The sequence below is a fragment of the Carassius gibelio genome, chromosome B16 (assembly GCF_023724105.1).
Source record: "Carassius gibelio isolate Cgi1373 ecotype wild population from Czech Republic chromosome B16, carGib1.2-hapl.c, whole genome shotgun sequence".
NCBI lineage: Eukaryota > Metazoa > Chordata > Actinopteri > Cypriniformes > Cyprinidae > Carassius > Carassius gibelio.
The window spans coordinates 21382158-21396676 of NC_068411.1; the positions used below are offsets into that span (position 1 = coordinate 21382158).

A 14519-nucleotide genomic window follows, 5' to 3' on the forward strand; every position below is an offset into this window, starting at 1 on the left:
CATTTCAGTGTTTATTGCTTTAAACTCCACCTTTTAATAGCATCAGGTTCAAATATCTTAACTATAAAGTTCATTCAGGATTTTATTCATGATAACAAAATCCTAGAATTTGGCAGTGTTGCAATAAAGAATAATATCTGTAAACATTCTCTAAATGTCAACACTCGATTCACTCAGCAGGAAGCACTGGAGATGAACAGTTTACACCACACTAAACACTAAATAATATATTTATATATGTGTGATGTATTGTGAAGAGGCATGTGGAGTTTAGAAAATAGTGTAGTTGTTGGATTCTTCATAACCTGCTTCCTTCAGATACTGTTCAATATTGATTGGCCCAGGCACACGGATAACACTGCTGTCATTGGCACTCTTCTCTCCTGATTGGAGCTTACGCCTGACCTCAGCCAGTGAGGGGCGGTCATGTTCCTTCCACTGACAGCAAGCTTTGATAAGTGAATAACTGGAGAAGAGCGGAAGTAACAGTTGGTTATTTTGAATATACACACTGTATAACCAGTTAATATAATTATTTTACAAAACAACAATTCTAAAGGTGCATTTACAGTGAGTTGGAGCAGTTGTTCGGTTTCTTCAGGGTTTTCCCTCGCTGATGATATTGTAGAAGTTCCTTTGCAGGGATTTCAGCAAAGGGGACCTCACCTGAAAGTATAAAGAATAGGATAAACAAAAAGAAGTGAGAGAAGTTAAAGGTGAGTGTTATTAATCATTATAAGCTAGATACAGTCAACTTGAATCATCCCAAAAAGAACCAGACCGCAAACTCACCAAGAGTCACCATTTCATACAGCAGCAGCCCGAATGACCAACTGCAAAAAAGATCAAGCAATACATGTATTTGAGCTGAAAACATGAATGCTGTTTTCCTCCGATAACACGTATTGTTCTTTTTACTTACACATCACTTTTTGGAGTGGCTGGTCTCTTGGCAAGTAGCTCAGGAGCTTGCCACTTTTTTCTTCCAGGATCTTCACTGTGATTAGCACTTGCTGATGTCCTTGCAAACAAATCGCCCAAACCCCAGAGTTTTGCAGTACACATCTTGCTGACTAACACACTGTGAGCTTTGATGTTGCAGTGGAGAAGATCTTTGCTATGGAGAAAGTCCTACAGAGAAAGAAGCAAGAAAGCTCAGAGGATCTCTATCCTTGAAACTGAACAAAAATGTCACACGATACCGTCAGTTGTATCATATTTGTTCCAACAAGTGCTTACAGTGCCAAATACCAAAATGCTTGGATTTGACAATTAGAAATATGGTGATAACAATATTGTGCTCACCAGTGCAGAGGACACATGTGAAGCCATGGTGAAGATCTTTTTTTCTGTCATTTGATACATGCCGTCTGGTCCAACATTATCCTGTTAATACCAAATAACAAAAGAATTTGCACCAAAATGTAGATGCACAACCTTTGAGATATAAAAATATTGGCTCATGGCCTATGTATGGCTGTTTCCCACCAATTGAGAACCACTGCTATAAAACATCTTGGCCAAACCTCTTACCTGTCTACACTTCCAGAGGAATCCGAGCAGATCTCTGTTCTCCATCTCTTCAATAACAGTAATGAGAGGAGCTCGCAGGGATATAACTCCCAGAAGCTCCGGTAAGAAGGGATGGGGCCCTAACTGAGAAAGGAAGGACGCAAAGCCCAAGAATGACTGACTTTCCTGGCTACTGGCTGAATCTGAGTATGAGAACAAAAAAAGGTGAGTGAAACTGGAAGTCAAGATCTCAGTCAGATGTTATGACTATATCATGAATCACCAGGGCACCTTTAAGTACACGCAGCACCACATTTCTGTTTTCCATACGAGCCCTGTAGATTGAGACGGAGCTGTCTGACTTTAGAGAGTATGATACCGGGAGAGGAGACACCCCTTTGAAGTTCTCCGGAAGTCGCTGTCGTGGAATTTCCCTGGGCTTTGTGAAGGCTGAAGCTGTGGCGCCAAAAGAGCCTCCGCCATCAGTAAAGGCCACATTGTTGGGATTGAACGAGGCATGTTCAGTTCTATAGGAGTCTCGAACTGGGTTGAACGTCATGTAAGACGTAGTGTCCAATGCTATGGGCTCACCTTCAAGAGCATTCAGACCCTGCGGAGCTATGTATAGGGAGATAGAAAGAGAGAGTGTTAAGGTGGGATTCATTGACTTAAAGTATGAAAAAACAGAACAGCATGCCTAAAATATATTATCGCCCAAATGTCATGTTTGTTTATTTGAAGTCAGTATCAAAACCATTTTGTGAAAACAGTCTCAATGTAGATTAGAGGCGTGATTCTTGAGCCCTTGCAATGACACATAAGCACAGTGGTTTGCATTTAAGATGCAACATTTATTTTTAACACTAAAGCTTATATTTAATCCCTCTATTATATACAGACATTATTTTTGTTATTAATAAGCAAATACATTTTTGTGATTATGCTATGAATTTTGCTATGCATCATACATGTAAAATACATGCAAATTTTTGCATTTAATACATTTAGCAAATTGCATTTAGTAACATTTAAATACATAATAAAATGATGTATAAAATTATATATATATATATATATATATATATATATATATATATATATATATATATATATATATATATATATGCCCACTTACAAAGAAATGAAGGGTCTGTGATTTTTATGTTAGGTTTATTTAACGGATAGAGACAGAATATCAACAAAAAATAATATAAAACATATAAAGGTTAGAAATTGATTTGCATTTCAGTGAGTGAAAAAAGTATTTGATTCCCTGCAGACCAGCAAGAATTCTGGTTCCCACAGATTGATTATGTGCCCATGTGGAACACAGATTAGTCCTGGCACTTTTTTAGTTTAAGTTACTACTCAGCTCAGTAGGTTGTATAAAACTCTTGTCCACACAATCTGTATCTTCCATTCCAACCTTTCCCACCACCATGGGCAAGACCAAAGAGCTATCAAAGGATGTCAGAGACAAGATTGTAGATGCACAAGGCTTGAATGGGCTACAAGACCATCAGCAAGAAGCTTGGTGAGAAGGAGACAACTGTTGGTGCGATTATTCGAAAATGGAAGAAATACAAATCAACCATTAATTGGCTTCGGTCTGGAGCTCTGTGCAAGATCTTGCCTCATGGGGTAAGGATGATCAAGAGAAAGGTGAGGGATCAGCCCCAAAACTACATGAGAAGAGCATGTTAATGATCTTAAGGCAGTTGGGACCACAGTCTCAAAGCAAAACATTGGTAACACACTATGGACTGAAATCCTGCATTGCTTGCAAGGCACATGTACATACCTGTTTAAAGTTTGCAGAGAACATCTAAATGATTCAGAGAAGACTTGGGAGAAAGTGCTGTGGTCAGCTGAGACCAAAATTGAGCTCTTTGGCTTTAAACGACTCACTGTGTTTAGAGGGAGAGAAATACTGACTATGACCCCAAGAACACCATCCCTACAGTCAAGCACGGAGGTGGAAGCATTATCCTCTGGGGCTTCTTTTCTGCTAAGGGTATAGGATGACTTCACTGCATTGAGCGGCAAATGGGCGTGGCCATGTACTGTAAAATCTTGGACAAGAACCTCCTTCCCTGAAGAAGAGTCATGGATGAGTCTTTCAGCATAACAATGAACCGAAACATACTGCCAAGGCAACAAAGGAGTGGCTCAAGAAGAAGCACATTAAGGTCATGGAGTGGCCTTACCAGTCTCCAGACCTCAATCCCATAGAAAGTCTGCGGAGAGAGCTGAAACTTTGAGTTGCCCAATGACAGCCAAGAAAAAGAAGACCTGTGCAAACCTGGTGACCAACTACAAATGCCAACAAGGGTTTCTGCATCAAGTACTAAGGAAATCAAGTACTTTCTGGATTTTTTGGTTGATATTCTCTGTCTATCCATTAAAATAAACCTGCCATAAATATGACAGACCCTTCATTTCTTTCTAAGTGCGCAAACTTACAAAATCAGCAGGAGATCAAATAAATAATTCCCCCACTATATATATATATATATGTATGTGTGTGTGTGTGTGTGTAGACACTCACCATCAATGCCTTGCAAATTTCTCCTAGTCCTGGTTGTTTGACTGGACCTGGGTTGCAGGCGATCCACCTTCTCAGGACAGAACTTCAGCAGCAGCAGAAACACCAGCGTGACCAAGAAACTCATCAAAAACAACACTGGTACGATTATCACTTCCTGTTCATACACACGGATCTCTGAGGGAGCAAATCACATTTCACAATTTTTGCTTACAACTTGTGTGACATAATCATCTAATGGTGATGATGTCTTTTTGTTTTATCCGACAGACATGATCTACTCACCACACAATGTGTCTCCAGTTTTACATTCAGAAAACGCAGAACTAGAAGGGGTAGCCATCCTGCGCAGAGACAGAATCTGAATTAAAATGTTTGAGATTTTAAAAATTAATTGCTTACTTGTTTACTAAAATATTGTGCTGTGTTTTTAGGTTGATTTGAAGTCTTCTATAATGGCAGTATGAAACATCATGCTGAATTCTGGGTCAGCGTAAAATGATCAGTGTTTCTAATCAGCATATAAAGCTTTGGGTTGTAGATACACATCTTTGTCAACATCATCAACATCATCATTTTTTCAGGAAATAATCCCAGAAAGAAAATAGGGGGAAAATACTAGGAAATAGATGTCACATGTAAATATTTACTGTGTACTTAAGTAAATGATGTGTGTGTACCGTACATGAGAGTACCTTGTAAGTATAATCTCCAAGGCACTACACTACACTCTTACGTTCCATGTGTAATATGAGGTGAACTCATTTGTGAACAAACAGTGAACACCTAGTCTGGTGTGACATTCTAAATGTCAGTACAACAGGACTAATACTTGCTATACTTTGTGTGTGTCCATGGCTGCAATTGTCAGCTGTGTTGTGCTACTAGATAAATGTGTTTTTTTCAATGTATATAAGTGTGGCTAAATGTGTTTTCAGACATTTAAGTAAAATGTCACTGTATTATCTCTGTTTCTGATGCATAAACGGAACAGCCTTTTTATTTGAATTATGATGCTCAACCTGTCTGTCTGCATTGTTCATTATCAAACCCACATAAGCAACTGAGATGTATTATACATAGCCAAAAAATCTCAACTTAATGTATTTAAAAGTGGTCCAATACTTTTATTCAGCAAATATTCAGTTGATCAAAAATGTTTTGACATCAACATATGTGTTCTGTGCACTTTATAATACAAACTAATTCACAATAAATAAATTATCAAATCATCTGACAGCTAATTCCACAAGTAGGCCTGCCTTGTAAACAACAAAACAAAGTCATGTACTTCACTTTTCTGTTTTGGCCTACCTGCTGGACTCTGTGGTTGTAGGTGGTCTTACTCCTTGGTGTTCAGTCTTTCCTTGTGTTTTAGATTGTCTCTATTCAGATAGTTTTCCATAATGGAAATTATATCCTATTGTAGAATATATCACTCTGTCCCATGTTTTACTGCGCCATTAGTATCTTTTAGTAGTCTCCTTCCTTGTTTCTAGAGAACCTCTTTATGACTTACTGTACTAAACCTGCTTGTATTTGTCTAGGTTGCACCTTTGTTGGTGACTTAGCTCCACCCTTTTGACCTGTGCTCCGTCTCTTTACTTGTTGTTGTTGGTAACACCCTCCTTTTCTGTAGTGCAAATTTTTTTTTTTTTTTTTTTTTTTTTACAGCCAAAGGGTTTATTACAATGCCAAGCCATTTCTACATTTCACAGAGTATCATTTACAGCTGTCAAACCCTGTGAAATTACACTCAATCCAGTTAAATGCTCAGACCCGGCATATATTTCTACTCGTGTGAAACTAATCTCCTCTATCTTATTCAGTTTTTGAGACATTTTCCTCTTCCTGAATCTAGCCTAACCAAAACCTGATTATCCAGCTCTTCAAGTTTCTCTACGATGTTCAGACATCCAGGCATACCTCCTGACTCAATCAGTGTCCATTAAAAACAATAGAAGAGGGCGTACAGGTTTTCCTTTCATCCCGTGTTTATGGTTTAGAATGAAAACTGTTTTGTCAGCACTTGCTTTCAGTGTCCGACAGCTGATGGTTTTAAGTTGAAGGACTTCAAAGAGTCTGTAGTAAGATTGCATCATTCAACATTCGGTTGCATCAAAAACCAAATAAAATTGGTTAATCAGCAAGTCATTCATAAAAAGTGATCAAATAGACATGACAGGCCTTTTTTATTTACCTTTTAAGCAGGGTCTAAAAATATATATAGTCTTTTTATAAAATACATTGTATACGTATTATACATTAAACTAAAGGATCCTGCAAGCACTTTAATTTATCACCCTTTACTCATACTGCAGAACAAGTGGTTCAATAACGTTGAATGTTACAGGGACTGATTACTTTATCATCCCATGCTGACTGTATCATCCACAGACCTGTTAGCTCTATAGGTAAACTGCAGGGGGTCCAGTAAGGGTCCAGTGATGTCCTTCAGATATTTTTTTATATAGTCTTTAAAAAAATGTAATGGCCACAGATGTTATAGCCACAGGTCTGTGGTCATTAAGTCCAGTAATTGTTTTTTTTTTTTTGGGATGGGAATAAGGGTGGAGCGTTTAAAGCATGTGGCAGTGGTTAAAGCAAAAAAAAAAAAAAAAAATCCTGAGACAGAACTTTTTTCTGGAGGCGGGATGGCGGGGTCCATTCTTTAACATTTGAAATGATACTATTGCTACTAGTTATTGCTTTCATTATTCAAACTGATTTTGTTTCATGAATATATGTTTGACCTGAAGAATAAAAGTTATATCATACACTTGTAAAAAATTATGAGCTATATCACTGCTTATCGACAGGGGTGTGGCAATACAGAGGGATGAGACAAAATACAGATACTTGGTTCACTGGAACAAGACAATATTTTAATACTATTTTTAAGAAATTTTAAATGACAAAATATTTTTCTTTTAATTACAAAAAGTAAAACAAAGTAGTTGTATTTTTAAATATTTTAACTAATCTAGGGCTGTAACTAGGCATGGGCCGATTACCACGATACCGAAAATTTCAAAACCACTAATATTTTCCATTTCCTGCAGTATGCACTGTTTTCCATGTCTCCTCAATGACTGAAAGAGTAGGAATCACTCAGGCTAAGTGGAGTGTAGAGAGTACTGACCTCTCCTCTTCCTGTTGGTGCGAGCGAGTGGTCAGTCACGTGTCACATGTGTGTAGGATGACAGAACTTAAGACCCGGGTATTCTTCAGATTCAAAGTTCCTTTCAATCTCGTGCACTGCCGCATCCACACAGCTTTCAAAAGTATAGGCTACTTAACCACAGATGAGCGCAACTCTCTGTTCTGGATTTGCACAAACTGAATTGCAATGCAATAATTTTCCAAAATGTCATTTCAGTGAAAATATGTAGTCGCACAGAGAAAAATACTGTAGCAATCAGATCACTCACTGTTCATGATGCACAAACTATTGGAAGAAAATCCTCAATATTTATTTGGGGGTTAATATGAATGTGTTTCTGAGGGGAGCTGACTTTCCGTTCACATGACACACAATAAACGACCAAAGCACTGGAAAGTTTAAGGAAGTTTTGTGATATTTTTACCACAAACACATTTTGGTGGGAAAGACTCAGGATGCAGAGATACATGTAAAATGCACTGACTTTATACTCCAGTGCTTCCTGAGTGACACTCTTCAGCTTGTCTTTAATTGGCTAAGATTTGGAGTCATAATTTCCTTCAAACTCATTGGCTGAGAGACCTGCCTTTAAGCCTGCCTATGCAGAAAGACATTGGAGAATATAAGATTGTAGTTATATAGCTATAAGTTTGTTTTCTTGGTTTAGCATAGATAAATATGTCAGTTTCTATCTTGGTGCATGTCTCAAATCCACAGCAATCATACCGGTACCAAAGAAATCACCTGAGTCATGTGTAAACAGTTATCGTCCCATAGCACTGACTCTAATCATGATGAAGTGCTTTGACTGCAGAGTGGTAGATACACTGATAAGAACAGACAAAGTGAGAAGACAAATTGAGGGCTATCAATACACTGGTACATTAAGAGAAGAAACAATATATAGGTGGGGCAAATAAGTAAATCTATTACCTAATGAGTAATTATGGAAACAAATAGGGCCATACAGTATGAAAACTAACAATAAGTCCTCAGACAGAAAACGGGAAACTAAATCCAAAAAGAGCAATACTGTTACAGTAACTTTCCTCCTTCCTGAAAGGCATGTCCTTGTTCCATAACAAGTATTGTGTGTTGTATTTCCGAAGCAGTTTATTAATAAATTTTATAAATGTAAAGTTTTAAAATATACTGACATTCTTTATATCGACTTTAAACATTAAAATGCTCCTGATAACTTTAGTAACTTTTTTATTGAACAGTGATGCAATATACAGAGCTCATACAAAGCTGCCACAAAATTTCAAACCCAGAATTCTAAAGATGGCTGCGCAGTAGTTACTCTGACGCATAAGGTGGAGCAGTGATCACATTTTCGCTTAAGGTTTTGACAGGATGAGGTCCCACCCATTTCTCCCCTGGAAGAAAAAAGAAGGAGATTGGTCAATGAACATCCTGTCAAGATTAAAATATACAAAAATTAGTAAGGAGTTCAAGTTTTAAGACATGTTACAGCACAATAAATTGTCAAGAAAATCATTCCTCTGAAGTAAATATAACCATTAAGACCATAATATAAATATAACCATTAAGACTATAAGAGTTTATTCATAATGTAACTAATATGATCCTCAAAGATGGCACTTGGTTTAAGCCTTTCAGTGTTCTCTGTGTTTCCATCAGTTTCCTTCACAATCAAAAGACTTGCATGTCAGATATAGATAGATAGATAGATAGATAGATAGATAGATAGATAGATAGATAGATAGATAGATAGATAGATAGATAGATAGATAGATAGATAGATAGATAGATATAGATATACACACATAAACATACAGGGTTTAACTGGGCCGGGCCCATCCAGGGCTCAAAATTAATGCTTCATTAACACCAGATAAGTAAACTGATTAAAACATCAGCAAACAAAAATAACTACGTAAACACCAAAATGTAGATTAAGTGGCAAATAGTGGATATAGCTACTGTATATATATATATATATATATATATATATATATATATATATATATATATATATATATATACACACTGTATATGTAATATAATTATAACTATAAAACACAAAATAACTGTTTTATATTTGAATATATTTTAAAACGTAATTTATTCCTGTGATTCTAATTTTTTTTAGCTTCAGTACTCATCACTTGATCCTTCAGAAATACTTCAAATATTGTGATTTGCTGCTCAAAAAACATTTATTATTATTATTATGGTGAAAACAGCTGAGTAGAATTTTTCAGATTTATTTGATGAATAAAATTTTAGAAGAACAGCTTTTATCTTGAAATATAATTTTTTTTGCAACATTATGTCTTAATTATCACTTTTGGTCAATTTAAAGCATAAAAGTATTAATTTCTATCATTTACAATATATATATATATATATATATATATATATAAAATAATAAAATTATACTGACTCCAAGCTTTTGAACGGTATGATGTTAAAAAAGCTTTTTATTTCAGAAAAATTCTACATTTTATTTAAATCTAGCTTTATTCGCATTGGCTCATGGAAACCTCTATGAACACACTTGACTTGGCCAAAAAGTCTTTCATGTATTTATGAGCGAGTGGAGTTTGATTTAAACCCTACATGACTCCTCATATTCATCTGCCTCAGTGAACCACTTTTTAGTTGTATTGTTTAGTATTTTAAACATGCCAGTAATTGGAGAAGCTTTTTTTAAAATATAAATATACATTTGTTAAATAATCAATGCCATTAATCAAACTAGTTGTTAATAGGGGTTATCAGGTTTACATCCATAGTTACCGATTCGATGGGCCATGAGCTCAAATCTGTCAGAACCAAAGAAGACCTCAGCCTTCCCGTTCACGTGACACACAATGAATGGAAGGCCAAAAGACTGAAAAAAGAAAATGTCAAGATAAGTTTTTTTCATTTATGAAAAGAAAAAAGGGGTTAAAACACAAGTGAAAGGCACTGACTTGATAGTCCAGTGCTTCCTGTGTCACACTTTTCAGCTTGTCTTTGATTTGCTGAGATTTGGAAAGAATTAGAAGTTCCTCCACCTCATGTGGTGAGAGACCGGCCTTTAATCCAGCCTGTGCAAAACCGAGAGGTTCAAGCCCGTTGTTAACACACTATTTTATCAAACAAAAGTTTGTTTTATTGTCTTTCCTACTGGTTTATTATAAATATGCCAGTCTCCGTCTTGACACTAAAATGAAATTTCTCAATGCATATAGTTTGGAGTAATCATTTAAAGATTACCGTGTATTCCATTTATTTAGTGACTGTTTTTCTTATTTAGTTTGTTTTAATTTCCTAATCTTGGATGCAGGATACCTCAGTGAGTGAAGCAGGGTGGGTAATGTCCTGATGAGTGCTCCAGATATTTTTCCAGAGCTCTCTAGACACTCTTTCCACCAGCACGCCTCTCTCTTCTTCTTTCTCAGCTACAGCTGTCACAAAACGCATCACATTCAAAGTGCCTTAAATGGAAAGACAAAAAAGAGATCGACTGTAATAAACCTAAATAACCACTTTATGTTTACACACAAATAAAAAAGACTTGAATTTTTGTATTTTTTTTAAATAAACAGAAAGACAGTTGCATTATTAGATTATAAAAACAATCGAACATGACAAGTTTAATGCCAAAATTTAGCAGTAGCACTACTTACATGCCCTTGTCATGGACTTAAATGGCAGGGAAAAATCTTTTCCCGTAGGTTTACAATAAAAAAGTCCAGTATTCTTCTATTTAAGTGTGTAAAATCAGCTTAAAGCATGGCTTATAAGCTATCATAAAGAAAAACAGTGGTTTGAATACCTTTTTTACAAGGCAAAGGTGGATTCACAGGAACCCCAAATAACTCAGACAGCTGCTTCAAATCGGTGACCATGTAAGAAAACTTATTTTGGACCAACCCAGGTTCCTGGTTACCTAGAAATAAAGCAAAAAAGGTCTTGTGACATTGTGAAGAATATCTCAACAAAAGCAACAAATTGTCTGACATTTACCTGAACCTCGAAAGACTCCTCCCAAAAATGCCGGTTTGAATTTGAGGTCGATGTTCCAAACATTTCTATAGCGACACAGCACCTGGAAACAAAAAATCAACACAGGCACAGTACTGACACTGCAATTGCACCAAAGGCATGGCAATGCATATAATGCACATACAAAAATATGACCAACCTCAAATGCCAGCCAGGAATAAGGAGAGATGATATCATAGAATAACTTGACCACTTTTCTGGAATTGGACATCTGTAATAAATAATAACTATATAGTACAAATCCAAAGCTAAAAGTATATACTACAGTATTCAGTATATTACAGTATATTATAATGGCATTTACAGGCATGAAGGTACAATACCTTTGCTGTGTTCTTGTTCTGATTCCTTTTAACGGGAGAAGGCTATAGCTGCAGGTTGGAGATCTTTAAGGGATGGGATCTACAAAGAAAGAAAAGACATAGGCAAACTCTACCCCTAACCTTAACTGTCTGTCTTGTACTCTCCCTTTTAAACTTTCTCCAAACCTGTTTGAAATTCTTTTTCATTTTTTGGACATCACTTGTCCTCCACCATGTCAATGGGTTTAATGGTGGTTGGTGAACCAGCTTAGCTGGGATCACTATGTTTTATGTGCTTTAAAACTTATTAGCACAGGCTGTACAGTCTCTCGGAGTTCAGATATCTGACTAATGTTATCAATGCCAAGAAGTGACAGGTTTTACCCTCAGTGACATGGTCTCACTGTGGTACTTGTTGTACTTGTACACTCAGCAAAAGGAAACCTTGTAAAGGTTCAATGAGAGACAAGTTAAGATCCACTTTTCATGGCAGAATGCCACTCATTACTTATGCTATATTAACAAACATTATTAATATAACATATTAAGAACAAAATTCTTGAACTCAATAACTTAATCTAATACAATAGATCTTAATCGTGTTTTTTTTTTTTTACTGAATATTATGTGGATGAAAACAAGGCTGTGAAAGATAGCCTCATGAGTCTTCCAATAACACACACTGTAGAATGGTACTAGGCCCGATGTAATTTTTATTGAGTTTTGTCTAGAGTTATTTTGAAAAAAGGTTTCTTCACCTGAACTGTGTTGAGACTTTAACCCTGTAAAGCTTACATATTGTATTTAATAAACATATTTCCAAAGCGTCTAAATTCTTAACAAGCCAAAACTTGAAACCAGGAAAAACCTGTTGTGCTCAGTCTTCTACATGCCATCTGTCTGATAGCTTACATAGTATAACAGTAAGTAAAAAGCCTTTTAGTATAATTATAAAAATGACCACCTTCATGATACCTGTCAAATATTAACTTTATTGATTTTCTTTTCACACCCAGAAAATATAAAAGCTTATTGTAACTTTCACATTACATGAGGACACGGGGGTCAGTGGGGTTGTTTGGGTTTACAGTTTGATTTTTATAAGACCTTATAAAAGACCACCACAACCGTGCGGTCGAGACAGAAGCCCAACAGGGCGGCACAGAGGACCACCACAACCGTGCGGTCGAGACAGAAGCCCAACAGGGCGGCGCAGAGGACCACCACAACCGTGCGGTCGAGACAGAAGCCCAACAGGGCGGCGCAGAGGACCACCACAACCGTGCGGTCGAGACAGAAGCCCACCAGGGCGGCGCAGAGGACCACCACAACCGTGCGGTCGAGACAGAAGCCCAACAGGGCGGCGCAGAGGACCACCACAACCGTGCGGTCGAGACAGAAGCCCACCAGGGCGGCGCAGAGGACCACCACAACCGTGCGGACGAGACAGAAGCCCACCAGGGCGGCGCAGAGGACCACCACATCCATGCGGTCGAGACAGAAGCCCACCAGGGCAGCACAGATGACCACCACATCCATGCGGTCGAGATAGAAGCCCACCAGGGCGGCGCAGAGGACCACCACATCTGTGCGGTCGAGACAGAAGCCCACCAGGGCGGCGCAGAAGACCACCACATCGGTGCGGTTTTTTAAAAATCCTACACCGCTGGATCTTGTCTTGATGGAGTTCTTCTGTTACGTTCGGGAACACTGGAGACGGAAGATCCAAGTGCAGTGTGAGTTGAAAGGGTTATCCAAAATCAGAGTCAAAACAAGCCGGGGTCGTAACCAAACATCAGTCCAAAACAGAAACAAACAAACAAACAGTAACAGGAACTCGAAGACTAGGAACGCGAGGAAAACTTGGTGACGGAAAGTAAGGACTCCATGCAGACAAACAGAAAGGACTGGTTAATATAGGGAGGATAATGACTAACAAGTGAAGACAACTGAGTGCAATTAACAGGAGTGCAATTACTGTGATGAAGGGACAAGGCTTAGTGGGAATTGTAGTGCCTACGGTGAGGTGCCTATGGGGAAGTGAGACCACTAGTGGAGACCCAGGGAAACAGAGACCAGACAGCGTGACGATCATCTCTCACCAATGCTCTCAACTCACCTACTCACCTATATGTGCTGTCATCGAGGTCCCTGGCGCCATCCACCATCAACCCAGCATTACTTTACATATTAGAATAAATCTGTTGCATGCAAACTTGATTCCTGTCATTTATAACCCTGACAGAACCGGTTAAATCAAATGATTCGTTCACGAACCAGACATCACTAAACTGTGTTGTGAACGTGCTCACAACAGACCCGGAAGAGAAGACAATGCTGAATAAAGTCATTGTTTTTGTTATTTTTGGACCCAATTTTTTTTTGATGCTTCAACAAATTCGAACTGTCCCTCTTATGTCACATGGACTACTTTGAAGATGTTTTTATTACCTTTCTGGACATGGACAGTATACCATACAGACAGTTCAATGGATGGACAGATAACTCTCGTACTAAATCAAAAATATCTTAAACAGTGTTCTGAAGATAAATGGAGGTCTCAAGGGATTGGAATGACATGAGGGTGAGTTATTAATGACTTTTTGGGTGAACTAACCCTTTAAGTCCATGCACTTATAAATAACCTTAAGGATAAACTTCATGCATGAGAAAGCCACAAAACTTTAGATTTTGAATAAAAGGAGAGTTAAAAGTTATAGAGTTTGACACATAACAGGGTTGTGGGTTTGAGTCTCGGGCCGGCAAAATCACGACTTAGGTGCCCTTGAGCAAGGCACTGAACCCCCAACTGCTTCCTGGGCACTGCAGCATAAATGGTTGCCCACTGCTCCGGGTGTGTATTCATGGTGTGTGTGTGTTCACTGCTGTGTGTGCACCAAGGATGGGTTAAATGCAGAGCATGAATTCTGAGTATGGGTCACCATTCTTGGATGTATGTCACGTCACTTGAAAAATG

The 14519-nt window shown here is 37.8% G+C and overlaps 2 protein-coding genes across 3 annotated transcripts; both read right to left on the reverse strand.

The window, feature by feature from the left end:
• Nucleotides 1-10: 10 nt before the first annotated feature.
• styk1b (serine/threonine/tyrosine kinase 1b) lies at nucleotides 11-5594 on the reverse strand. Of its 2 annotated transcripts, none has more exons than XM_052579029.1 (10): nucleotides 5372-5594; nucleotides 4343-4401; nucleotides 4061-4234; nucleotides 1804-2130; nucleotides 1534-1715; nucleotides 1306-1386; nucleotides 923-1131; nucleotides 793-833; nucleotides 570-666; nucleotides 11-466 (listed from the first exon to the last, which is right to left on the reverse strand). In XM_052579029.1, exons 2-10 carry the CDS (start codon nucleotides 4398-4400, stop codon nucleotides 271-273), a joined length of 1365 nt encoding a protein of 454 aa, XP_052434989.1. In that variant the 5' UTR covers nucleotide 4401; nucleotides 5372-5594; the 3' UTR covers nucleotides 11-270. The 2 variants fall into 2 exon arrangements, with proteins under 2 accessions (XP_052434989.1, XP_052434990.1); XM_052579030.1 differs by having other exon boundaries at nucleotides 4343-4418.
• Nucleotides 5595-8415: 2821 nt separating this feature from the next.
• Nucleotides 8416-11960, reverse strand: LOC127975247 (glutathione S-transferase kappa 1-like). The gene is made up of 8 exons (XM_052579147.1): nucleotides 11564-11960; nucleotides 11380-11451; nucleotides 11202-11283; nucleotides 11011-11124; nucleotides 10524-10669; nucleotides 10163-10279; nucleotides 9987-10080; nucleotides 8416-8599 (listed from the first exon to the last, which is right to left on the reverse strand). Exons 2-8 carry the CDS (start codon nucleotides 11449-11451, stop codon nucleotides 8520-8522), a joined length of 705 nt encoding a protein of 234 aa, XP_052435107.1. The 5' UTR covers nucleotides 11564-11960; the 3' UTR covers nucleotides 8416-8519.
• Between the last annotated feature and the right edge of the window lie 2559 nt (nucleotides 11961-14519).

Coding starts and splice junctions, on each gene's coding strand:
- styk1b (XM_052579029.1), bottom strand. CDS start 4,400: ATGGCTACCCCTTCTAGTTCTGCGTTTTCTGAATGTAAAACTGGAGAC. Junction 1,387..1,533: donor TCCTCTGGAAGTGTAGACAG/GTAAGAGGTTTG, acceptor TGGTATTAACAG/GATAATGTTGGACCAGACGG. Junction 467..569: donor AACAACTGCTCCAACTCACT/GTAAATGCACCT, acceptor GCTCTTCTCCAG/TTATTCACTTATCAAAGCTT.
- LOC127975247 (XM_052579147.1), bottom strand. CDS start 11,451: ATGTCCAATTCCAGAAAAGTGGTCAAGTTATTCTATGATATCATCTCT. Junction 11,284..11,379: donor ATTCCTGGCTGGCATTTGAG/GTTGGTCATATT, acceptor TTTTGTTTCCAG/GTGCTGTGTCGCTATAGAAA. Junction 11,125..11,201: donor AGGAGTCTTTCGAGGTTCAG/GTAAATGTCAGA, acceptor CTTTATTTCTAG/GTAACCAGGAACCTGGGTTG.